At 44.8% G+C, this 24,948-nt stretch overlaps 3 protein-coding genes across 22 annotated transcripts in view; 1 reads left to right on the forward strand and 2 right to left on the reverse strand.

Annotated features, from left to right (window-relative positions):
• Positions 1 to 11,064, reverse strand: part of FNBP1 (formin binding protein 1) — a 119,080-nt gene extending 108,016 nt beyond the window's left edge. For 18 of the 19 annotated variants that reach the window (XR_006885563.1, XM_046641800.1, XM_046641914.1 and 15 more), the window contains exon 1: positions 10,788 to 10,954. Coding sequence is in view for 18 of the 19 variants with exons in the window: in XM_046641800.1 (XP_046497756.1) it covers positions 10,788 to 10,811 (24 nt within the window). In the remaining variant the exon portion in view is untranslated. Of the gene's footprint in view, positions 1 to 10,787 lie in introns of all 19 variants that reach the window. The other variant, XM_046641923.1, reaches the window with a different exon arrangement.
• On the reverse strand, positions 642 to 1,194 carry LOC124227891 (small ubiquitin-related modifier 2-like). Its single transcript, XM_046641936.1, has one exon. It carries the CDS (start codon positions 1,055 to 1,057, stop codon positions 770 to 772), a length of 288 nt encoding a protein of 95 aa, XP_046497892.1. The 5' UTR covers positions 1,058 to 1,194; the 3' UTR covers positions 642 to 769.
• A 6,036-nt stretch (positions 11,065 to 17,100) lies between the features above and the next one.
• GPR107 (G protein-coupled receptor 107) overlaps positions 17,101 to 24,948 on the forward strand; it is a 70,706-nt gene continuing 62,858 nt past the window's right edge. Inside the window, exon 1 of one of the 2 annotated variants that reach the window (XR_006889442.1) lies at positions 17,101 to 17,263. Coding sequence is in view for 1 of the 2 variants with exons in the window: in XM_046667458.1 (XP_046523414.1) it covers positions 17,123 to 17,263 (141 nt within the window). In the remaining variant the exon portion in view is untranslated. The remainder of the gene's footprint in view (positions 17,264 to 24,948) is intronic. The other variant, XM_046667458.1, reaches the window with a different exon arrangement.

The following is a 24,948-nucleotide window of genomic DNA, read 5'->3' on the forward strand; positions in this document are numbered from 1 at the left end:
CTAGCTCCTTTCCAACCTTCTCCTCACTGCAGGAGGGAGACTGAAAAACTGGCCCCTTCGCTACCTGTTTTCAGCAGTTCAAGGGTCCTTCGCCTGGCCTTGAGGCAAAGCCACAGTCCTCACGTGGTTTTCAGCTACAGCCCATCTTCTCAGGCTCCTTTTTTTTTTTTTTTCATTTTAAACAAGAAGTTTATTTAAACAACAAGACGCTTGACTTGAAGGGAAAACTATCTAGGATTCATTTCTTTTAGAGTAATTTATCCCTACTTAAAGACAGATTGCCCTACATGTAACAGCTACGTACAAAAAAGTTATAAAATTGTCCTTGGTTTTACAATGATAAATGAAAAACATTAAAATTCTCCAATCGAACAAGGTATGCAAGGATTTTTATGTTGTTCTTTTTTTTGTTAAACAGTGAGAGCAAAATAACTTACTGGAATATAAAGATAAGAGCTGAATGAGCATGCCACTAATGGAGAAAGGGGGTATTTTCACAGAACCAGTATTTTTCCCTATCCCATCTCCATTTGATGTCAATTAAAACATACCATTGGCCATTTAGTTTTAAAAAAAATGCAATATGCTTGTGCACATACACCAGTTACTTTATGTACAATAAAGGAATGGGGAAGGGGAAAATGAAAGAATAGAGGAAACTATACTGTAGTAGTCAGGACGCGGTGGAACCAAATTGCGGTTTTCTAATTGAGAATGTCTTCTTGGTCTGGAGGAAGAGAGTTCTGGAGTAAAGTAGCAGGTTCCCTTTTTAATAGACACCTCCTGTCTGCTGCTGGAACACATCAATTATATCTTCATCCTCCATTTCCAACTGTGCAGGTGTGTCTGTTTCATTGATTGGCTGCCCGTCAAATCGGAATCTGATCTGCCTCATTGACAAACCCTGTCGTTCACAATAGGCTTTCATTAGTTTACTAAGTGGTGTATGCCTCTTAATCTTAAACTGCACGACAGAACCATCCTGCCCCGCCACCTTCAAATTAATATGATCGTTGTTCTCAGTCTTGACTCCTTCCTTGGGCTTTTCGTCGGCCATGGCGAACGCCGGAGTCTCCTCAGCTGCCACTTCACAAAAGAGGTACCAGGTCCGCACCGAACGAGCACACAAGCAGCACCAGGAGCGGCAGAAAAAGGAGGCGGCAGCGGTGGAGGAGGGAGAGTCTCTCTCAGGCTCCTTTTTATGTGCTCTCCTCGTTCTCCAGTTCCACGTCCTCTTTACTTATGGGCTTTTGGACATGCCATTTACTCCATCTTCCTGGAAGGCTGTGTCTAGATCAACCTGACCGCTCTCCTTCACCCGTGTAACTTACTAGTCCTCAGGGCTCACATGGCGCCACTTCATCCCCAAATGAGTTACACTCCTGCGTATATGATTCCATGCAGTTACTCTTCCTTAGTCCTTATCACACCACACTGTAAGCCCTTGCGTACATTTCTGCCCTCCTACTACACTGTAAGCTACTTAAGGGCAATAATCACGTCTTGGCACTGAGTATATGCTGAAAAAATAGATATGGTAGACAAAATATGGAAGTCTCAATCACCCTCATCATGTCTGTATCTCTTGTCTGATATAATTTTTATAATTTCATTTGGTTTCTTCTTTTACATACTAAAGCCATAATTATTTGCAACCAACATCCTCAACCCTCTTGCCAAAAGTGGTAATGACATTAAGAATTAAATCTATTCTAGGATGACAGGAAGACTTCTCATGGACATCTTAGCATCTTGTGAAAATTGAACAGTGCAGATAGATAACCTGTTTTTAAGGATAAGTAAAATATAAATTTAAAAATTCAGAGTCATGGTGAAAAAGATATTTTATATACACATACATACTCATGAAATCCAAATTTCTTTGCCCAAACATTGCTAGGCATTTCCATATATATCTATCCCAATGAAAACATTTTTAAATTTCTTTTTTTTTTTTTTTGAGGAAGATTAGCCCTGAGCTAACATCCACTGCCAATCCTCCTCTTTTTGCTGAGGAAGACTGGCCCTGAGCTCACATCCGTGCCCATCTTCCTCTACTTTATATATGGGACGCCTACCACAGCATGGCATGCCAAGCGGTGCCATGTCCACACCCAGGATCTGAACCAGCGAACCCCAGGCCACCTAAGCGGAACGTGTGCACTTAACCGCTGTGCCACCAGGCCGGCCCCTATTTTTATATTTCTTAGCTAAGAAGAAATCAATCTCAAACTAAGCTGATATGCAGAATAATTCACTAACTGTCTCAAGCAGCAAATATCCAGCTTTTGGGGGGAAATAATGTGACTTCAGTAGCATGGTAATAATAGCTAAAGAGAACTATTTCCCCTCAAGGGATAACATTAAAATTATATCTTAAGTAAAGTCAAGTGTATTACTAACAATTAGTATGGTTAGTGTTTTGGAATGAATTTCATATTAAAAAAGAAGGAAAAGATAACCATGCAAGGTCTCCAGATTTCCTTTCCAAAGCAATGATTTCCAGGCATTGTCCTACTATGAAGTTATTTTATTTTACTGTTAACGTGTAAACACAACTTTAAGTCAAAGGACAAAGATTTCACTGTGAAAACGAGAAGGCTGGACAGAGAATTGCTCATTTTTCATAAGTCCTTCTTACAGCAGGCGAGTTCTGCAATTTGTTGCCAGGCAACAGGGCTTTTTTCCTTTAACCCTCCCGGTGACCATACTCACTTGTACGTACCCATCACCTCTCAGCCAACCATCTCAAAGCACTCTGCAAACAAACACTCATCTTCATGCCTGCTTGTGAAGAGGAAGGTACGCAGCATCACACAGCATCATACCACTTTATGGAAAAGGGAAAACGAGGAACAGGGATGTGAGGACCTGCGCAGCACTAATAAACACGAGACGCGGCAAGCGGTGCGAGCCCCTCCAGGCTGTCTCACTTGCCTGGGAGCGCCCACGCCACTCCTCCCAGGAACCCATCAGGTACTTGAATGCATTTCAGGAACCCACTCCCAGTTTTGGTTGTGCAAAAAGAAGTCCAAGGGCAAGAGCTTCCTGTAAAATTGCCTCGTTTTCTTTGCCACAGATACGAGGGGAAAAGTTTAGTTTCTTATCCCTCAAGAACCAAGACTCTGAAAGCCCTGAATGTGACAGCCAGAGCACCTTTAACATGGTCAATATCCATATCCTCTTTGTTCTTTTCCAATTCAATTCAAAATACTTTTCACTACGACATACTTTTGTTAGACACGAAATCAGGAACTTTATCCTACTCTATCTAATACTTTTACAAATTAATTTCTTTAAGTTAGAAGAGAAAATAATAACATTGGATTTGAAAGAATGAGGGGCTCAGTAGACACATGAAACGCTTACTAGAATCCAAGCTTCATTCATAGCCGTTTCTGCTGGGTCTGCAGCACTATGAGTCAGAGGCTCAGGGATTCGCATATGAGCAACAGCAAATGTTTCAGAAAGCAAAACCTCCATCGGTGACAGGGGAAATCTGAGTGAGTAATGGGGAGAAAAGGGATTGCGAGCTACTAATATAGAAGATGCAATTTTTAAACTACATTTATTTAGTGTCATGAAAAAAGCCTAAACTTAAATTCCAGCACTAGCTCTCATTGTTTGGGTGAGTCTGGTAAATAACTTCACTTCTCTGAGACATCTGTGAAATGGAGATCACTGTTAAACTCACAGGGTCCTTCTTAGGTTATGAAAGGATGCATTTCAATCCCCTAATAAGGGTGCATCAGATACTTCACCAGTTGGTTCCCTTCTGTTTTCATATTTTAAAGGATGGGGGCAGAATTTTGGTTCCATGCATGACTCCTCAGGAAAGCAGGGCAGCAGAGTAGTAATATAACGTGTGGTGGAGAAGGCTGAGGCTCAAGGAAACCCTATGGGGGCAAAAAGATGAAACAAGAATGCCAAAATATCGATCAGTTTGAAGCTGGGTGAGGATTACATAGGGGTTGATAATATTTTTTTCTGTAAGTATGTTTGAAAATTTCTATAATAAAAAGTTCGAACAATAATAATTTTTGAAGGTATTAACTTAAAAAAAAAAAAGGAAGAGGAGGAGGGCTCTTACATCCCTAAGACCTAGGATTGAATCTCTACTTTCTATCCTGAACTTGGGCATGTTATTTTATGCTTCTGAGCCTCAATTTCTTCTTATACAAGGGAATGATAATGGTGTGGCGGGTGCAGAGATGTGCCGCTCAGATCCCCTTCCCAGAAAGGACCTGCTGCCCACCTGCAAGGAGTGTGGTTGGCAAACAGCTTCTCTCAGCGTCTGCCTCATCTTTTGAGCCAAGGTCCTGGTCTTCTTTTTTTTTTTTTTTAAGAAACAACTTTTTTTTTTTAAAGATTTTTTTTTTCCTTTTTCTCCCCAAAGCCCCCCAGTACATAGTTGTATATTCTTCGTTGTGGGTCCTTCTAGTTGTGGCATGTGGGACGCTGCCTCAGTGTGGTTTGATGAGCAGTGCCATGTCCGTGCCCAGGATTTGAACCAGTGAAACACAGGGATGCCTGCAGCGGAGCGTGCGAACTTAACCACTCGGCCACGGGGCCAGCCCCATGTCCTGGTCGTCTTATTGCAACCCCCAGCCAATGACTGAGCATGATGGCAGCCAAGGTCACAGTGTTCTCATGGGGCAGTCCTTGGCCAACGAATGAGCAAGGCAGCGGTACAAGGGCTGGCCATTTCTGTCCCATGTGAGACTCCTTGAATGGGTAATCTTGGCTCTGGAGCTCCTGGGTGGCCTGGTAGAGACTGTTAGGCTGCATCCTGGCCTGACAGCTTCCTCTCCCCAATCACATGTCCTCCATTTTCCTTTCACAGGTGTTCCTCTCCAGTAAAACTAGGCACTCCTAGCTCCATCTCAGCATCTTCCCTGATGCTGGCACAAACGGTACTTACCTCATTAGATTCTTGTGAAGATAAATGAGACAATGGATGGAAAACACTTTGCATAGCACCTAAGACAGGATAAGCTCTCAATAATCGGCAATACTGATAACTAGCCAGCAGTGTTTAAGGCAACAGGGCATGGTGCTTGTGAAAATATTACAAGAACTATAGAGTTTATGCAATTATAAGCTATTCCTATTTTTACAACCCATAAAGAGAGTAGAGAAGTACAAATGGAACCTGTAGTTGCTGAACATTATACACCAAAACCACAGATTTTAGTCTAAGAGCTAATTTCCATTAAAAACCTCATTCCAATTACTAAATGGTATGTTCTAAATTAAAAAAAAAACAACACAATATAGCTTATATGATACTATAGTTTAAATGTGAACAGGTATTACAACTTTTGCAACAAGAAATTGGAAGTTTCATCTACCTTTTTAAAATTTTTGTTATGGGTGGTTTGAATCTATTTCTAGCATTAAACAATTGAGGCTATAAGCCTTACAAAAATTTAACACAGAATTTTACAAATTGGATGAAGTTTATGAGTTAAAAGTTGGTCCCAATTGGAAGACCATGATCAATCAATATTAAAAACTTGTATATTCCCGACTAACTCTTTAATATAATATGCATATTTGGCCCTTTATGATTTTTTTAAGTTTTTAACTAGACACATCACTAGGCTCAAGCTACTATAAGCATACATTACTAAAATAGGAAACCAACATTTCATTATAAACACTAATTCCAGAAGATTTCACACCCACATTCTAAAATCTAATTAGATTAATTTTCCAAGGCATTTGTGTATTCTTGGTAGCTTGCAATTTTTAAGTGTGAAAATGAAGCCTTATTTTTAAATGTGGGTGGTGTTGATGAAACAAGTATGAGTAATACTTGCAGGAAACACAATATGAGCTTTAGCTAGGAAGTGGGTGACACTTGAATAGTCCTTCAAAGACACTTTCCATGTCGCACCAATGTAAATCAAGACTTATAACGTGGTCAGACAGTCAGCACCAACACTTACAGAACTCCTGTATGATGCTTGAAACACAGTTTTACCTACCAAAAACACAAATTTCAGGGTTCCAGCTAATGTATCAAGTGAAGGCAACAAGCTGATATCAGCCACAAAATCACCAGACCTCCCATGGTTTGTTTAATATCTACTAACCAGAAAAGACTGCGTGCAAAGCCTGTTTTAACGGAGACGTGGGGATGACAGAATTAAATCTGATTCAGTCTATCTTCTGAGGTAGTTCTGCTCCACTTAGCATAGTTCCGGGAGCACTGTCTCTCCCCTGTTGTTGGTCTTGCTATGTTTATCCCAAACAGAAACCTCTGAAGGGTTGAGAACAAAGAGCAGCAGAAGAGCTACGAACTGTGGTTAGCACTGCCCTCCACTCCGCATCCAGCAGCACAAGATGGTAATGATTCTCCAAAACTTAGAACTATTAATAGTCAATTACTTCTAGATTAAAAAAGAATCAGGATTGCCTAGCTTAAAATTCGGATACACGGTAAAGTGTTCTTGTATAAACACACACGGACATACCAGGCACAAGGAGCGTGAACAACAGAGAAGACAGAAGTTTTCAAGCCCCACTTTAAAGGTGAAAAATGTCCCTTCGGGCAGAGAGTATATGGGAAACCTCTATACCTTCCCTTCAGTTTTGCTGTGAAGCGGCTCTAAGAAATAAAGTCTATTTAAAACAATTTTTAAAGTTGCCTAGAATTACAGAAAATTTTTACAACTGCCAAAGCGCAGAAAAGCGTTACAATTATTCTTCCATTACTTTAAAAAAAGCAAAAGTTAAAACAAAAGGAAAAAAACGATTCAGTCATTTTCAATAAATATTTCCTGAACGCCTACTATGACCAGGCATTGTGCCTGGTACAGCGGGTGGGTAACTTGCTGCTGCCTCTTTAAAGGGGCACACCACCATATTCAACACACTGTTGAATGTGCATTCCATGCCTGGCATTGTCCTAAAAACACGGATTCAGAGAAAATTACGCACAATCAACACAGGTGGCTTCTTACTATGTGAACCAATATGTATTATTCAGTCTTGCTGTTCACTTTCTTGTTTTTGGTATTTTGAGCCACTCTCCTTCCTATTAGCACCAAAGCACAGACATAAAGATGGCAGAGAGGACACCAGGAGACAAAAGTAGCTTCTGTCACTGAGTAATTGGTTAGCTGCAAAGAGTAGAACGATTATGAGGAAAGCTAAAATTTCCAATGGATTTATTCATACTTCACATCAATGATCAAGCTAATAAGAAGTTGAATTGAGGGGCTGGCCCCATGGCATAGTGGTTAAGTTGGGCAGGCTCCGCTTCCATGGCCCAGGGTCAAAGGTTGGGATCCTGGGCGCAGACCTACTCCGCTCATCAGCCATGCTGTGGTCGCATCCTACATTCAAAATAGAGGAAGACTGGCAACAGATGTTAGCTCAGGGTGAATCTTCTTCAGGAAAGAAAAAAAAGTTGAACTGACACTTCAGTAACTTGCCACTTCTTTCAAATAAGTAGGTAAAGAAAAAACATTCAAATGTAAGAAACTCTTGCTTTGCCATTTCTCCAATGACCAGTCACAATTCCAATAAGTCAATGCAACCTACTTACCCTATCAACACTACCTTCCTAACAAAATCTGCAGTAAATGCATTTCAGTTCATTTTACAAAGAAACATAAATCTCTCTTTTGATTCTGATGTTGCAGGCTAGAGTTAAGCCTACTTTATATGTTTTCACTGAATTAAGCAGACATCCTTCAGTGTATACGATGTGACTTACAGAGTCTCAGATTGGTCTGAGTCTGCACATAGTAGCTGTTCGATAAAAATTTTAAAAGTTGATTAAAAGGCAATGTTATGAAGAGCTGCACAGAAACAATTTTGTTATAACCTAAGCGCTTTAAAACAGCCATTCATACCTTATTACGACCTTCTGATACAAAAATTAAAAGCCTCGATTTAAATTCAAACTAGTCCAAGAAATTTTTACAAATTATGGGTTTCAAGTCTACTTTTATAGTTGTATGAAAACTTCCCTCAAAAATGTCCTAGAATGTGAGCGATTACTCCTACGGAGCTGTTAAAAAAAAGAGAGAGAGAGAAAGGTTTTACTCTGTCTACAAAGCAGGATGTGGCCGACGAGTAGGCCTTTAATGTAAAGTGTGTGTTAGAAACCTGAAGTTTTTAACAGCCTATATGGACTTTGACTAAAGTCCTAAAATGTGTGTAAAACCTGGTGGTATTTGTGAAGATCTGTGACAGTACAACCACCTGTTAGAAATGACTGATGGCCGCCAACCCATAGCTCTGTCTCTCTCCATTAAGAAGCATCATTTTGCCAAGACTTGAGCTCCCGGTCATTATCTCATTACCCATGTGCATGATTCGAAAGCCACATGCAAGGGGAACCCTCAATCGTTCTGCCCTGCCCCGGGCTGCCCAGCACTGCCCACTGCGCTGCATTTCACAGTCTGTCCCCACTGCTGGACTGGAGCTCTATTTTTCAGAATCCTCCATTATTCCAGTCTTTCTTTAAAATCTCAAATACCCCTAATAAAATAAGGCAACTGAAAACAGACATTCTCTGGCTCTTAGACTTCTTGGTATTTCACCTTGAAACTCCGATTTTGCACCTCTCTTATTAGTGCAAATGTGTTCATTCCTTTCCCTCTATTAAACTATAAGCAATCAAGGGCAAAGGCCAAAGCTCTACTAGAATGCCTTTTGAGTAGGACGTCTTTTTTTCTTTCACTCTTCACTGACATACACTTGCATATATACAACTGCTAACTGACTCATTCTTCCTCATAAACTTACCAAGTGAAAAAAAACTTCAAGTAGTTTACACGCCTTCTCCCTTAAAAAATCTCTCCCAATTATTGTTATCGTAGAAAATTTCAAGCATACACAGTCGAAAGAACAGTATCATGAGCTTTTCTGTACCCACCACCCAGCTTCAACAATTACCAACTCAAGACCACTTTTGTTTCATCCATATCCCCATCCACCACCATCCCAATTCATTTTGAAGCAAATCCGAGACTTCATATCATTCATCTATATTCCAGTTCCCATTTATTTTCAACAACTCCTTGTCTTTGCCTTCCTTCCCATCCCTCCACTCCCAAAAAGAAGTGTATAGAATAATACAGGGCAATTGGAGCTCTTTTATCCATTTTATTCTCATGGCTACCTACTCTCTTCCGGGTCACCTTCTACAACATTCACCAGCATCACTGGGGAATGTCCACCACTGTGTTCAGTCCTTTTAACCGCAGCCCATTTCACTTAGAAGTATACTGTATTTTTCCCTCCATAATCCCTTTCTCTTGTTTGAACGAGTAGGAAAAAAAAATTGTGCCAAAATTTCTATTCTCTTGATAAAAATTACTTCTGATTTGCTCCCCCACCCCAGATAAGCTAGTGGAGAAGGAATAGAAGAGGAAAGAAAAACAACGCTTAAAATGGTAGATTCTGCCTAATCAGGTGCGTGCAAATATTTAAAAGCATCTGTTATTTTATTTCTAAAATGAGTACGTGTAAACAGCAGCCGAAATTTTCATGCATCCCTTTAGATAGAGGATGTTTATAAAATGAATTATCTTAATTTGAGCGAGCTACTGCCTTCAGGATTTTGCATTAGTAACAGTAGCTGCTTCCAAGCCTAAGGAATGGTTATGTAAAAACAATTAAAGCCAAAAAAATAAATAAATAATCAGGGAGGATGCGCTGTTTCTATCGCTGCTCCTACCTTGTTTCATTTTGATGTGAGATTTCTTGGCCTCAGCTCAGAGAGCAACCACCACCCTACACTTTTCTCCTCCACACCCTTTACAAATGGAATTCTGAAAGGAGGCACTTTCGAGTTCATCATGGGAAATGCCTCATCTTGAGAACGTTTCAGCGCAATAATTGAGATTTCATCCACTCCTCCCTCTGGACACTGCACTGCCCATCCCTGACCCAATGATTTCCCCAGGAAGCCAGAGGCAGACGGGGAACCAAGCTCCATTCCACGACCCACAGCCTCCCCTCCTCGGCATCCTCTATTCGCCAGGTCCGGGGAGACGGATTCCAGACACCACGCTCCTTGTTTACCGATCCGCACCCCCAGGTTAAGGGTCTCGGCAGGGCGCCCCTCACCGCCAACCTCCCCCATTTTAAACCGTTTCCTCGGAGCAGTTAAAGATTTACCCCGAGAACGCCCCTTCCCGAAGGTGACACAAAATCTCCCTCTAACTCCGATGACTTTCCCCTCCAGGCCAAACGCCGCAGTCCTCACGTCCAATCCAGGATCGGAGCTGCCCCTCAAGAACTACAAGTGCGCCCCAAACCGCCACAAGTCAAAAGTCCTCGCCTCCAGAGGGAAGACACCGCTTCTCGTCCCTGCACCCCAAAACCCAAGACCTCGGCCCCGGCCGCGCCGAGGCGCCCCGCCCCCGGGGAAAGCGCCCGATCCGCCCGCTCCTCCACTGGGAGAAAGCAGCCTCAGGAACTCGGGCTGGGCGCCCTGATAAATAACGCATCCCCGAAAACCCGAGGGCCTCCACGCCCCCATCGAAGCCAGCCCGCGGCGCATCGGTCGCTCTCCCCGAGGGATTAAGGCTCCTTCCAATGCACACGGCTGGCCTCGGGGCGCCCCCTGCTCAGGCCGGCGGGGACCCGCACCAGCTCCCCGGCCTCCGAAGGGCGAATCCGGCTCGCACCTCCTGCTCGGGGAAGGCCGACGAGGGGCACGGGACCTGCGCCTCGCCCCCAAACCGAGGGGACCCCGGCCCGCGCCCCCTCCCAGGCGCGCCAGGCACCCTCCCCCGCCGCGGCGGGCCCAGCCCCTCACTCACCCAGAGCTCGGTGCCCCAGCTCATGGTGCAGGGGGCGGGAAGGGGCGCGCCGCGCGGCGGTCGCGGCTCTCCGGCCCCCCTCCCCGGCGATCCCCTCGCCCCTCGAGATCCTCGCGATCGAGGAAGGCCCGGTACCCGCGCGGCCGCCGCCGCCTCCTCCGGCTCGCCGCTCCTCGCCCGGGGTCTCCTCGGCCGCTCCTCCTCCCCGTCGCTCCTCAGCAAAATGGCCCGAGGAAGCAGCAGCCGCGGCCGCCGCAGCGCCCGCCCGCCCCACACCCGGGAGCGGGGGAGGGGGAGGGGGAGGGGAAGGAGGGGGCGGGGCCGCGCCGGGGGCGGGGCCGGGCTGACAGCTCGCGCACGCGCGCCCCCCGCCCCGCCCCACCCCGGCCCCCCCTCCCGCCCCGCCCCCGGCCCCCGCCCCCGGCCCCCTCCCCCAGCGCCCTCAGCCCTGCCCGCGCCGCCGGGGGTCTGGGAGCACGCGAGGGAGGCGGGAGCGCGGCCGGGCCGGACCCGGGGCTCCCCCCGCCGATTTTTTTTATTACTTATTAGCAACCACGCTCTCTGCTCTTGGGACGACCCCTCGCCTTTGAACGTAGCCGGCCCTGTTATTACCGGTGCTCTGCCGGGGCCTGAGGTTGCTCCCCTGCGCCGAGCGCCGCCGTGGACTGAAGGACAATCTTTTTCCCCGGCAGCCCTTCGCGCCGACCAGAGTTCGCTCGGGATGCTCCCTCCCCACCGCCGGGAACCGCCGAGGCCCGAGGAGCCTGCAGCCTTGCGCGGGGGCAGTGGGGCCTGGTACGCTGATGTCTGTGCCCTGTACGGGTAGGGACGTCGAGGCCAAGAGCCACCGAGCAGCTCCGCGTTGCTGGGGAAGGAACCCAGGGACGCACAACCAGTGATTTCTAATCTCTGAAACCAGTGATTTCCAACTTGTTCGGCCAAGAAACTCTCAGACGTGAAATCACGTTGCCGCTTAGTGGGTAAGAGGAAAGGCGCTGTGCCCACAGATAGCGTGTTTGGTTCCGATCCAGCCTCCCGCACGTACTAGCTGGGTGGCCTCGGACGAGGACTCCACCTCTCCAGAAGCCCAGAGCCCCCCCGCCGAATGGAGGTAATAACATATCCATCTCCCAGTGGGGTGGCGAGGATCAAAGAGAGGAGCACCTGTTACCTGGCCTGTGGTTAGGAAACGGAAAGCTCACGTGTCGGTAGATAACTGACTCCCTCACCCTATTCCCAGCGTCTACACTAACATCATTCCCGACAAGCTATGGAGAATTTGTGGAGTTCCAACTCTCCTCTGAACTACTAGGCCCTTTCTCCCCAACTTTTCTCTCTCCCTCAGTTAATGCTACTGACTTTTCGGAATAACTGTGGACTCCAAAAATGGGCCCTATTTTAGAAACATTCACGATGATGCCTCTCTCCAAGCCAAACACCCCAGCTTCAACCAGCTTATCATTCTCCTCCATGAAAGGGTGGAGCTGAAAAACCCCTGCCGATAGACCAAGTCGACTTCCTTTGTTGGACAGAGTTACAATAAATTTAAACTGTCAAAACTGTTTTGGTCTGTCTTTTTTCAGTTTCAAGTTCCCCTCCACCCCCTCGATTAGTGTGTGTGCTTAAATATTGTGCTCTCACAGTTACCAGGTCTGGGAATTCTTTACTCCAGAGCCGGCTACATACACAGCGATCAGAATGGCCAGCCACCTACATCCCAAGGCAGGTTAATAGCCAGAGGATTTGGAAGGGTTAGAAATTCAAACAACGCCACACAGTTTAGTTTGCTGTTTGGAAACAGTAAGTGAAAACGCAGGTTATCTAAAAAGACCTTGCCTCAGTAACCACCTCAATTTCCCTTCCTGCCAAGGCTTGAATATTTTTTCAGTCAAATACAGTGATCTAATCTTGACTGAGTTCTTGGAGACTTCTCAAAAACAGTGTCCACTTGTGCGAGTAAGCTAATCAGGAGGAAAACCACCTGCTGCTGTAAAGAAGAGAAAGAAGAGGAAGGGACAGAAGGAAAAAAGAGACCACATGAAGATGGAAATTTTTGAGATGAGTAAGCAGGAAATAGTCATAGGAACCCATTAAAAGCCACAGCAGCAGATCTATATGGAACTGGGTTAATTTGACCACACTACAAATATCTTTAACTTCATTAAGTTTGGGTGCTAACTGGAAAAAGATTGAAAATGTTAGAATCTCCAAAAAAAAAAAAAAGGGAAAAGATGCCATTGATCTTAAAGCAATGGAAACAAATAGGATTGAAGATAAGGAGAAATAAACCAGCAGAGAAAAAGATAAATACAGCACAGTTCTCTTTCGGAAGAACTAAATCCATTTCAGTCTCCCTTGTAGTAAGAGGGAGCGATTCTAAGAAGAGGAGTTCTCACTATTAACAAATTACTGTGACCTGACCTACTCAGCAATCAATTTTCACAAGAGGCACTCTAAACCCTGTCTATGTAAACGCTTGAATGACGTAGGGAGTCAGTCTGGGTTATGCACACCTGTTTCACCTCTCAGTGACATCTCGAGAACCCAAAATTATGATCTTGGTGAGTGAGTATATAAATTTCCACTGACTAATCTGATCACAAGGACATTATTAGCACTGAAATAAGGTATCTAGACAAAGAGAGACCCTGTATAGGTTGCTGTGTAGTTAGAGGTAAACCATTCTATGAAGGCTTTTTGGCAATTCTAATGCTCTTTGCAATTAATAAACATCTAATTCAGGGGCTTAGATATATAGATACCTCTATCTATCTATCTGTATCTATCTTATCTTTTTTTGTTGTTTTGGTTTTTTAAGGAAGATTAGCCCTGAGCTAACTGCTGGTAATCCTCCTCTTTTTGCTGAGAAAGACTGGCCCTGAGCTAACATCCATGCCCATCTTCCTCTACATTATATGTGGGACGCCTACCACAGCGTGGCGTGCCAAGCGGTGCCATGTCCACACCCGGGATCTGAACCGGCAAACCCCAGGCTGGCAAAGTGGAACATGCGCACTTAACCGCTGTGCCACTGGGCCGGCCCCCGTCTTATCTTTTAAAGGAGACAGGTTTTGTAATTGTTAAATTGAGACCCTAGTGTTCCACTACTTATTAGGTGTGTGGCCTTTGGCAAGTTATTTACACTCTTCTGCGCGACGGTTTCTTCATTTGTGAAATGAGGGAGCTGGTGGGGGGCGCTGGATTCAGTGTCAGCCAGATTTGGACAGCCCTGCACAGAAAGCTGCAGAGCTTTGCATCAATTATTTTCCTTCTTCAAGCCTGTTTCCTCCTCTGTAAGATGGAAATAATGCTCCTGACTTCAAAGGTTACTGCGAAGAGTAAAAGAAAGAATACATGTAAAATGCTTAGCATGTAAGGGCACAAGTATTGGTTCCCTTTCCTTTCAGCTTGTTTTCTGGAGAATTTTTATTTATTATATGAAGAAAAGCAATCGTTTAAGCACTTCTGATGCAGCCAGACAGCTTGCCTGAACTACAATTGATTGGTTATCTATTGGTGAAGCACTATTCCTACTGAAATTCTCAGGAATTTTTTTTAATTTAAAGTAGCTTCCATTGGTTTCTAGCTTAAAATGCTTCATCTGTTTAGCATTCAAACTACTTAGTCAAGAAGGCAGTCAAGTGGAAAAAGTTGGAGTGGGATAAAAGTAGGAACTTTATGCTGAGTAGAATCTTAAAACGGCAACCAATTTTTGCACCCGATGATGGAATTCCCTGAAAGGGTATAAAGATGTGCATAAAATCAGAAAAAAACAGCTGTCCTGTGGCCAAGCAAATCACACATTGTGCCACCAAGGTGAGGAGATGTGAATTGGAAGCTTTTCTCGAACCCGTAGGATTTAACACGTGTCAGGGCCGAGCTTTTCCATGAAGATCACTCTCTGCAAGAGGCCATGGGCTCCCCCCTGGTCCCAAGACATGACGTTTGAAGTCAAAGAACGAAAGTGATATTTGACTTCTGAATGTATTGCTAGGTCTCAATTTTTTTCTTGTTTTTGGAAGATCAGCCCTGAGCTAACATCTGCTGCCAATCCTCCTCTTTTTGCTGAGGAAGACTGGCCCTGAGCTAACATCCGTGCCCATCTTCCTCTACTTTACACATGGGACGCCTGCCACAGCATGGCTTGCCAAGCGGTGCATAGGTTCATACCCGGCTCCAACCAGCGAACCGGGGCGCTGAAGCGGAACACATGAACTTAACCGCTGCGCCACCAGGACAGCCCTTCCCAGGTCCCAGTTTGACCTCTAGTTCTCTATACTGTCTTTATAGAGGTTTTTGGTCTAAAATATCAACTCTTTTGATAAGAAAAACAAATAGCAACTACATCTTACTACAACTAGAGAATATTAATCCATTAATTACTTAAAAGATTTCTGGAAATTTCTACACTGATGCCAAATGTTATTAATCACACTAGGTTCAAATTACAAATTCTGTTACTAGTGACAACCTTTAGTGGATCCTGAAAAGTTAGAAGAAATAGAAAAATAAAATGCACTTGACCGACAGAGTAAGGCTAAAAGCCAGATTTAGGACATCAGTCTTTCCAGCCCCTCCAGGCCTTTTCAGTCAATACCTTAAAGTTTAATGCCCCTTTGAGAATGCTGCCAGGGAGAAGCAAGCATAACTTGTTCTGTTACTGACCAGGTCTGTTTCTAGTTACAGCATCATGGTTATGCAAATAACCTTTTCTTGAAACTCAGAAATCATGTGCCGACATAATTGCCAAGACAGTAGTTTTCACAGAATTTGAAAAGTGTCTAAAAAATGCTTCACTTTAAGCCTTTGTCATTAGTGTTTCCATTCTTATTTCTTTCAATTCCAAACTAATGACTGGTACAATGTGGTTGTCAAAGGCCTGAAGGAAGCTATTCTTCATCGACCTCTGGGAGACGGTTTAAACCTCTGTGAAGGTCACCTAATAGTTCCCAAGGGAAAAGAAGCAAGCAATAAGAACCAAGTTTAAGTGCTTGTAAAACTGTTTTCCAGAAACTAAAAGACAAAAGTCTTCTATTTTATAAACTACTTAAATGTTTCATCACTATTATGTTATTAAATGAAATTAAGACGCTTCCTGATCATTCTGTTTTTAGAAGTCTATTATATTCAAGTTGAAAACCAGAGATTCTCAAAAAGGGCATGTAACTTTAAAAAGTAAACAATAAAAACACACCAAAGCATTGCAAGCTACCTTTGAAAAGGAAACTACACTTGAAAGTCACCTTTCCCTTTAATGACTAGTTTCTTACTAAAGTAAGAATCGGTCAACTGTCTGTGGTATTTCCTCTTGACACCTAAAAGAAAAATATCACTTATTTTACATTCCTATTATGTTCTTTCACAGTGCTGATTTTTAAAATGCTTTCTGAAAATTTCTCATTTGATAACACATTGGTTACTCAGACGCTGGGATTTTATTTTGAAAAATTTTTTGAAGATAATGGAATTTTTTGAAAAATTAAAGAATTAGAAAGCCATGTGTGGCATAGTGCAAGGAATCCCCCCATTAAAGATCTCCCTATAAATTCCACAGATTAGAAGCAAAGAAAGTTTCCACTCATCCTCTAGTGGTCCCACGAACGGCAGGAAGCAATATAACACAGTATTTAGAAGTTTCCACGTGATGTCCAGCTCAACCCGGAAAAAATGACTCAGAGCCTCAGTCTGCTTACCTGTTAAGTGGGGATAATGGTTAACACCTACCTCCTACCTCACCAGACTGTTCCAAGGATTAAATGCAATAACGCACACAAAAGGCGTAACGAAGCGCCAGCTAAGCTCGAGAAATCGTATTACTACAACCACTTCGTCTGAAACTTTAGTATGAAGCGCCTCAAAAAACCCAAAGGACCTATGACAAGCCGTGAACTTGCTATTTTTCACCAAGTCAACGCCGCTCGTGCAAACAACGGCCAGGCCCGGCGCTGCAGCCACAGGGTGAGACATCCTCGCCCCGGAGAGCCGGGTCCCCCCGGGGTCCGGGTCCCGCAGGCCCACGGGCGCTTTCAAAGCACGGCGGGGCGGAGGCGACGCCCCGGCCGGCCCTGCCCAGGACGGTTGCCATGGCAGCCATCACAGGGTCCCCGCGGGGGGTTCTGGCTAAACCAGAGTCCGCACGGGGTAGGCCAACTGAACGGCCACTCGACGGCCAGCTTGGGCCCCTCGGCGACTTCCCGGGGCGCACCCTCCACGAGAATGACCACTGTCCCCGCGCCGCGGGCCGCCAAGCCCTTCTGCCAGGCTCTTCCGGCGCCGCTGCCCTTTGACCCCGGAAGTGGGCGGGAGAGGAAGCGGCTGGTGATGCTGGAACAAACATGGCCGCCCCGGCCGCTGGCGGCCTCTCAGGCTCCCGTTGGCCGCGGCTGACCGCTGGCCTCCGGCTGCTCCCGCTCCTGGGACTGCTGCAGCTGCTGGCCGAGCCCGGCCTGGGCCGCGTCCACCACCTGGCGCTCAAGGTAAGGCCGCCGAGGGCCGAGCAGGGCCGGGCCGGGGGGCGGAGGCCGAGGCTGCTCCCTCGGGGCTTGGGGCAACTTTGGCCCAGGAGGGGTCTCGGATCGATTGGGCCCGCTTGCTCGCCCCCGCGGGCATGGCCTCTTCCTGACAGAGGTCTTTTGGGAACTGAGGGAGTGGCGGGGGTCCTCGGGCTGTCTGGAAGGGGCAAAAGATTCGAGCTGAGAAAGCGGAAGGAGCTGACCTGCGGCGTAACACCGAAGGACTCGGGAGCCCCAGCCTGCAATCCCTGCCGGCTTCCCTAGGCTCCTCGCCGATAGGCAGCTGCTCTTCCCCCTCCCTTCTCGCCTCCAACTTTTATCCTCGACGTCGCTTTTTCGCGGTCTCCACTCCTCCATCCCCTCGTGCCCCGTGAAAGTACACGGAACCTTGGCCTCAGTTTCCCAGTTCAGCTTAGGGCGCTGTGTAGACTGACCAAAGGGGGGACGTCCGGGAGGAATTTCAAATCTCGCTTGAAATAGGTGACCGAGAACTTAAAACCAGGCTTAAAAATATGTTTCTAATTAGAGGGCCTGCCTTTTTTTGCCTGGCTCCTGTCATTGTCTGCCTAGGAAAGAGATTTATGATACGCCTAGAACGATCCTTTCGATCTTGCATTATAACTCACAACTAAAAGTCATCTAAGACCAAAACGTGCCTCCAGGCGGTTCAGCAGGTTAACGTATCTGGGGAGTAGAAAAATAAATCGTTATGACCCAAAGCCTTGTACATTATTTTCATGATGCATCATTTTCTAAGAAGTTGTGGGATTGTAGAAAATTTGTCTTATTAAAACACATTAACAAACCGTGAAACATTGTATTTTGTAAACGTAGAGCTTAAAGAATACAGAACCTGGCTTAAAAAGCCTAGCCAGACCCATGCATCATACTTTGGGGTATCACTTGTTTGTAAACAAAAATTACCTGATTGAGATGGTTTTCAGCACCAGGGAGCTAGATGAGTCTTAGCTCCTTTTGAGAAACTGCTGAAAACTATGGAACGTCTCCCCAAAAACGTGCAGATAGAAATGTAGGCAAAATTTTCTTGGAATTTTTAGGACTTTATAATCTTGCTGAAACTTAGCCATAGACCCTAGCTCCCAAGCTTATGACTCCAAGTCAAGAACTCCTGATCTTTAAAATTCTTTCATTTTATAGTATAAGATCCTGAGTCTTACATTAAGTTATGTAACTGAGTTCATATAGCTTATAAATTTGAAACAAAGCTAATAGTAGGACACACTGGATCATGTCTCTTGGCTCCCAGTACAGTGCTCTCTGTACATTTCTAGAATTAAAATGTCAGGTGGCTGGCATCATTAGGTAAATACTGACAGTATAGGTAGAGATGAAGATGTCTGCTGGCCTAAGTGGTAGAAGCAAACTGAACTGATGTAATTCTGGTGGTTGATTTTTCCCTATTGTGCTAAGTCACTTAGTATTTTTCATCTTTGTAAGTTGTTTGATAAGTACTGTGGTGCCAACTCCATAGTCAGTACTGTGATTGTTTCTTTTCTCTCTCTTTTTTAAAGATTTTACTTTTCCTTTTTCTCCCCAAAGCCTGCTGGTACATAGTTGTGTATTTTTAGTCGTGGGTCCTTCTAGTTGTGGCATGTGGGACGCCACCTCAGCATGGCCTGATGAGTGGTGCCATGTCTGCGCCCAGGATCCAAACCAGCAAAACCCTGGGCCACCGCAGCGGAGCGTGCAAACTTAACCACTCGGCCATGGGGCCGGCCCCCTGTTTCTTTTCTCTCAAACATTCTAACTTCTTACCCAAGGACGTGGAAATCACCTAAAGAGAGCTTGTCACAGCAGCAACATTAGATTGTCTTGTTTCGCTTGAGACCAAGAGAAATAGGATGTTTGATGAGGTTACAGACCTAGACTAGCAAGAATGGCATGAAGAGATCCCTGAGTGCCAGAAATATGTGTTGATCTTTTTAAAAACTTTTTATCATGGAGAATTTCAAACCTGTACCAAAGTAGAACAGTATAATGTACTCCCATGGAGCTGTCACCCAGCCTCAGTAACCATTAAACAGTGGCTAATTCTGTCCCATCCCCACACATGTCACTTCTCTCTTCATATTCTTTCTTTTTTTTTTTTAATTGGAAACAAGGTCTTTCATTTTTCATTCACTTTTCTTATCCCATGCTACATTTTCTGCATTCTCCTGGTTTTCTCAGTCTTCTCAAATTCCTTCTCTTTTGATCTTTCTTTAGATTCTGTACCTTATTAAAACAACTGTATTGAGGTATAGTTTACATACCATAAAATTCACCCATTTTAAGTGTACACTTCAATGATTGTTAGTGAATTTACTGAGTTGTGCAGCTATCACCACAGTCCAGCCCTAGAGTATTTCCATCACCCTCATAAGATCCCTTGTGCTGGTTGACAGTGAATTCCCATTTCCACCCCCAGCTCCCAGCAACCACTAATCTACTTTCCATCTCTATAGATTTGCCCTTTCTGGATATTTCATAGAAATGGAATCACACAGTATGTGTTTTTTTGTGTTTGGCTTCTTTTGCTTATGTTTTTGAGATTCATCAAATCTGTCTGTTAGTGCCATGTATTAGTAATTCATTCCTTTTAATGGCTGAATACTGTTCCATTGTGTGGATACCACCTTTTGCTTAGCCATTCATCAGTTGCTGGACATTTGAGTTGTTTTCATTTTTGGCCACTGTGAATAACGCTGCTACAAACATTCATGAGCAAGTCTTTGTGGGGACTTATGTTTTCATTTTTGGGGGTGATACCCTAGAAGTGGGGTAGAATTCTGGATATGTGGTGGATTTATATTTAACCTTTTAAGAAACTGCCGAACGGCTTTCTGAAGTGGCTGTACCATTTTACATTCCCACCAGCAATTTGTGAGGGTTCCTCTTTCTATACATTTTTGCCGGCGTTTGTCAGTGTCTTCTCATATTATTTTAGAATGAATCAACGGCATCATTATCATTTGATCCATAAACATTTCAGTATGTACCTGTAAGAACTAAGGACCCTTTTAAAAACATAACTACAATACCATTATAACAAAAAATAATAATGTTAATATTTACCAAGATCAGGTTCAAGTTTCCATTGGTCATAAATGGATTTAAAACATGTTTTTAACCAGAATCTAAATAGCATCCTTACATTGCAATTGGTCAACATGCCTCTTAAGTCTCTTGTAATCTAGAGGATCTCACTCCTTCAAGGCCCCGTGCTGGATTTTGCTGGTTATTTCCTTGTGTAATTTAATATGTTCGTCTGTCCTTTGTGTTTCCTGTAACTTGCTAATTGGATCTAGCGGTTTGACCATGTTCAAGTTTGATTCTTGAGGCAGGGCTGTTTCCCGCGTAGTGCTGTGTTGTTCCATGGGGAGGCAAGGTGTCTGTTTGTCCTTCTCTTTGTCACGTTGGCCCTGTTGATGTCCAATGCTTACGTCCCTTTGTTCATTCGTGTCTTGGTCTGTTCAGGATGCTATAACAATACCGCAGACTGGGTAGGTTATAAACAACAGAAATTTATTTCTCACAGTTCTGGAGCCTGAGAAGTCCAAGATCAAGGTGCCAGCATGGGTGCATTCTGGTAAAGGCCCTCTTCCTTGTTCATAGCTGCTGCCTTCTTGCTATGTCCTCACATGGTAGATGGGGTAGGAGATCTCTGTGGGGTCTCTTTTATAAGAACACTAATCCCGTTCGTGAAGACTTCAGCCTCATGACCTCAGCACCTCCCAAAGACCTCCACACCTCCTAATACCATGATCTTCAAGTGTTAGGATTTCACTGTATGAATTTTGGGGGACACAGACATTCAGACTGTAGCAGTTAGGTATTGATCTGTAATTATGCTGTTTGCTCTCAAAGTATAGGACTGCCTTTATTAAGTTATATATTTTATGGTATGGTAGATCTTGTTCTGTTTCTCAAACATGGCGCCCAAGACAAAGGAAAAGTGTATTAAAGTGCAAACGTGTCATTCCTCAGGCATCCACATGCTCAGGAAGCATTTATGGATTGCTTATATAAGGCATGGTCCCTACCCCTGTGGCGGTTTCAGGCCAGCAGAGAAAACAGGTAGAGTCTTCTATATTCTGAGTAGAATATAGAATTCCCTCTGTTGATAGGAATTTTCTTTAAGTATTTTTTTTTCCTTAGGAAGATTCACCCTGAGCTAACATCTGTTGCCCGTCTTCCTCTTTTTGCTTGAGGAAGATTGTCCCTGAGCTGACATCTGTGCCAGTCTCCCTTTATTTTATATGTGGGTCGCTGCCACAGCGTGGCTGCCGAGGGGTGGTATAGGTCTGTGCCTGGGAACCAAACCCGTGGCTGCCGAAGCGGGGCGTGTGAACTTAACCACTAGGCAACAGGGCCAGCCTGACCCTTAAGTATTTTAACACTTCTTGACTTTGTAGACTCAAGCTGTGGAGTACAATTTAGCCTTTTCTGGATGATAGGGAGTGTCCATTCACTTATTCAATAAACATTTTTTTTCTGACTCATTACTTTGAGCAAATGTTACATTTAAAAGATCAATGATAGTATTTTAGTAGTCATTTTCTAGTTCTCATTAATGGAATAAAAAAGGATAATGAGAATTTTGTGTCAAAGATCGTGTGATAACGGTTTTTACATGGTGGCCTTCTGTGTTTACAAATATAGGCTATTTTGATGACTGATAATTCTAGCTTTCGGGTAGCCGCTGCCTATGAGACTGGCCAGGAAGTGTCTTGCTAAAGCTTTGAGTGCTTTGATTTAATTTGGACATTTCTTGGGTTGAGTACTTTTATAATAATTATCTGTAAATTATAACTTCAATGACCAAAACTTCATCCCGGCAGTGTAATGAAGTGCAGGACAGAGCATGACTTTGGAATGAACAGGTCTGACTTGGGATCCTGACTTCTGTTTGATGCCGTATGACTTTGGGGCTAGTCTCGTAAGAAATCCTCTTCACTGGGGGGGGGGGGGGGGGGGGGGGGGGGGGTCTAGATCAGAAGGTGTTAAGTGAGAAGGTAGATTAAAGCAGAAAATCACACAAAAAGGGTATGTACCTGAAACATTTTATTTTGACCTAAAAACTACGATTGTAGCTTCATTGACTAAATGAGTGATTTTAAATGTGCCAGATGACTTTGCAACATATGCCTTCTGCTTCTTGCTTGCCTACTGGACGGATACTCCTCGGGTATCTGTTATATGCTGGGCAGGCACTGTTCTAGACACAAGCTGTGGCAGTGAGTGGGGCTAAGCTCTTGCCTACATGGAGTTTTCAATCTAGTGGTAATGGACAATAAGCTCGGAAACACGTGAGTGCGCAAGTAACTTAAGATTGGCATAAATTGCTGAGAAGAGGATAAAACAGTGTCGGGGTAAAGAGCAGTGGAGTTGGATGGGTTGTCCCGGGAGAGCCTCCCTGAAGAGGTGATGTTTGAGCAGAGACTCAAAGAACTAGCCAGCGCTTGAGGATCTGGGGAAGAGTGTGAGAGGCAGAGGACACAGGAGGCGCAGTGGCCCTGAGTGGGACGGTCTGCATTTTCATTTGTCCATGGAGCTGCAAGGAGGCCTGTGTGGCTGGAGCACAGTGGTTTGGGGAAGAGGGAAGAGGAAGCTGAAGAGGTGCAGGTGAGCCTGGAGGCCACGGTAAGATGTGCGGATTGTATTTTGTGCACTGAGGAGCCTGCCCTGGTTTTTGGTATAAAGGAACGGTTCCCTGAAGAAGTGACATTAAAGCTGAGACCTGGAACGTGAGTAAGAATAAGCCAGGGTCAGCTGGGGTTAGAGTGTGTGGAAGGGACAGCGTGCCCTACCCTGATCTTTGGTTCCCTGATCCGCGAAATAGGGGTGATGGTTGCTTTCTGTCAGGGAAGCCACGAGGCCTGGGTATAATTTATGTAAAATAATAGCACTGAGTAGTAGAATGAACTAAATAGTAAGTGCATTCATTCAGCATTCATTAAATACCTGTTGTGTGCTAGGTGCTAGGGATGCAAAAATGAGACAGGCACGGAAACAGGTAGTTTTGATACAGCCTGGTGGCTCTTTAACACAACAGTCCTGTGCAGGGGCTGTGGGAGCACAGAGTCCGGGACCCTTTCTGAGAGGCCGACATAGGGAATATTTCCTCTGAGAGCTAACATCTGAGTTGTACCTTGGAAGAGTTTACGTTTTAGGAGAAAAAATAAGCCAAGAGAAGCATATGGAGAGAGTAGGGTGGTCCCGTCAGAGGGGACAGCCTCCTGAGCATGGTGGCAGGAAGTCATCCATCATGCCCGGTGTTGACGTGCAAAGAGCAGAGCAGAGGAAATGCGTGGAGATCGGCCTTTGTAACATGTGGAGGCTTTGGGGAGCCCCTGACGTTTTTAAGGCCGGGAGTGACTGAATAATTTGATTTTATGTAGATTTCTCTGGGAGTTCAATCAGGGGGCAAGACTGGAAGCCAGGGGTGAGCCAGGTTATAGAGGCACTCTAGGTGCGAGATTAGGGCCTAAAGTGGGGGCAGGAGGGAGAAGAGGGTACAGACCCCCCCAGCTATTTAGAAAGTAAATGATGGACAAATCTCGGGGTAAGGGAGGAGGTGGCATCTAGGTTGGCGGCAGAGCTTATGAAGGTGGATGTTGGTGCCACCACCTAACAGATTCTGGGAAGAAGATGAGATAGTGCTGTTGAGGTGACTGAATAGTTGGAAAAGGAATAAGAGCAAGATGCACATTCATCCTCCAGCTGTAAACCTGTGTCCCCCCACACACACACCTTTTGGTGAAGGGATTATTTGGGGGATGTGGTTGTCTCACTGGCGTATTTTGCAGGATGGGAAGGCAGTTCTGTGTAATTACCCATTAGCATAGCTGAATTACTCCTTTTCCTCATGTTAAACCAAGAGAGAGGCCTTGTAGTTGGGCTTGAGCACGTGCTGCCCTTTAGTTAATTGGTGTGGCCAAAAGGCAGCAGTATCCATTTGTGTGGGCCTCAACAACATGAGTGTATACATTGATCTGAGTCTTCCTTTTTTTGGTGAGGAACATTTCCTCTGAGCTAACATCCGTTGCCACTTTTCCTCTTTTTTTGCTTGAGGAAGATCAGCCCTGAGTTAACATTTGTGCCAGTCTCCCTCTATTTTGTTTGTGGGTTGCTGCCACGACATGGCTTGTTTAGTGGTTTAGGTCTGTACCTGGGATCCGAACCTGCAAACCCAGGTTGCCGAAGCAGAGCTGTACCCTGTGCACTATGCCACAGGGCCAGCCCCTGAGTCTTCTCCATTTCCCTACCGACTTTTATGCGCCAAAGTGGGATAGTCCATAGTGCTCTGAAGGTTATTTTAACACCAGCGCCTGACCATTTGAATTAGAAAGACTCCTAACCTCAGTCCAGTCGTGCACTGCATAACGACATATCGGTCAAGGGACCGCATGCACAACAGTGTCCCGTAAGATCAGTACCATACAGCCTAGGTGTGTAGTGGGCTGTGCATTTGGGTTTGTGCAAGTACACTCTGTGATGTTCTCACAATGACAAAATCGCCTAACAATGCATGTCTCAGAAGGTATCCCTGTTGTTAGTGACGCATGACTGTATACACGTAAAATATACGGACCTTTCGGGGTCTCATCTCTTTTAAGTACTAATGTCTCTTAAGCATCTGCTCATCG

This window comes from Equus quagga, chromosome 1 (genome assembly GCF_021613505.1).
Source record: "Equus quagga isolate Etosha38 chromosome 1, UCLA_HA_Equagga_1.0, whole genome shotgun sequence".
Taxonomy (NCBI): Eukaryota; Metazoa; Chordata; class Mammalia; order Perissodactyla; family Equidae; genus Equus; species Equus quagga.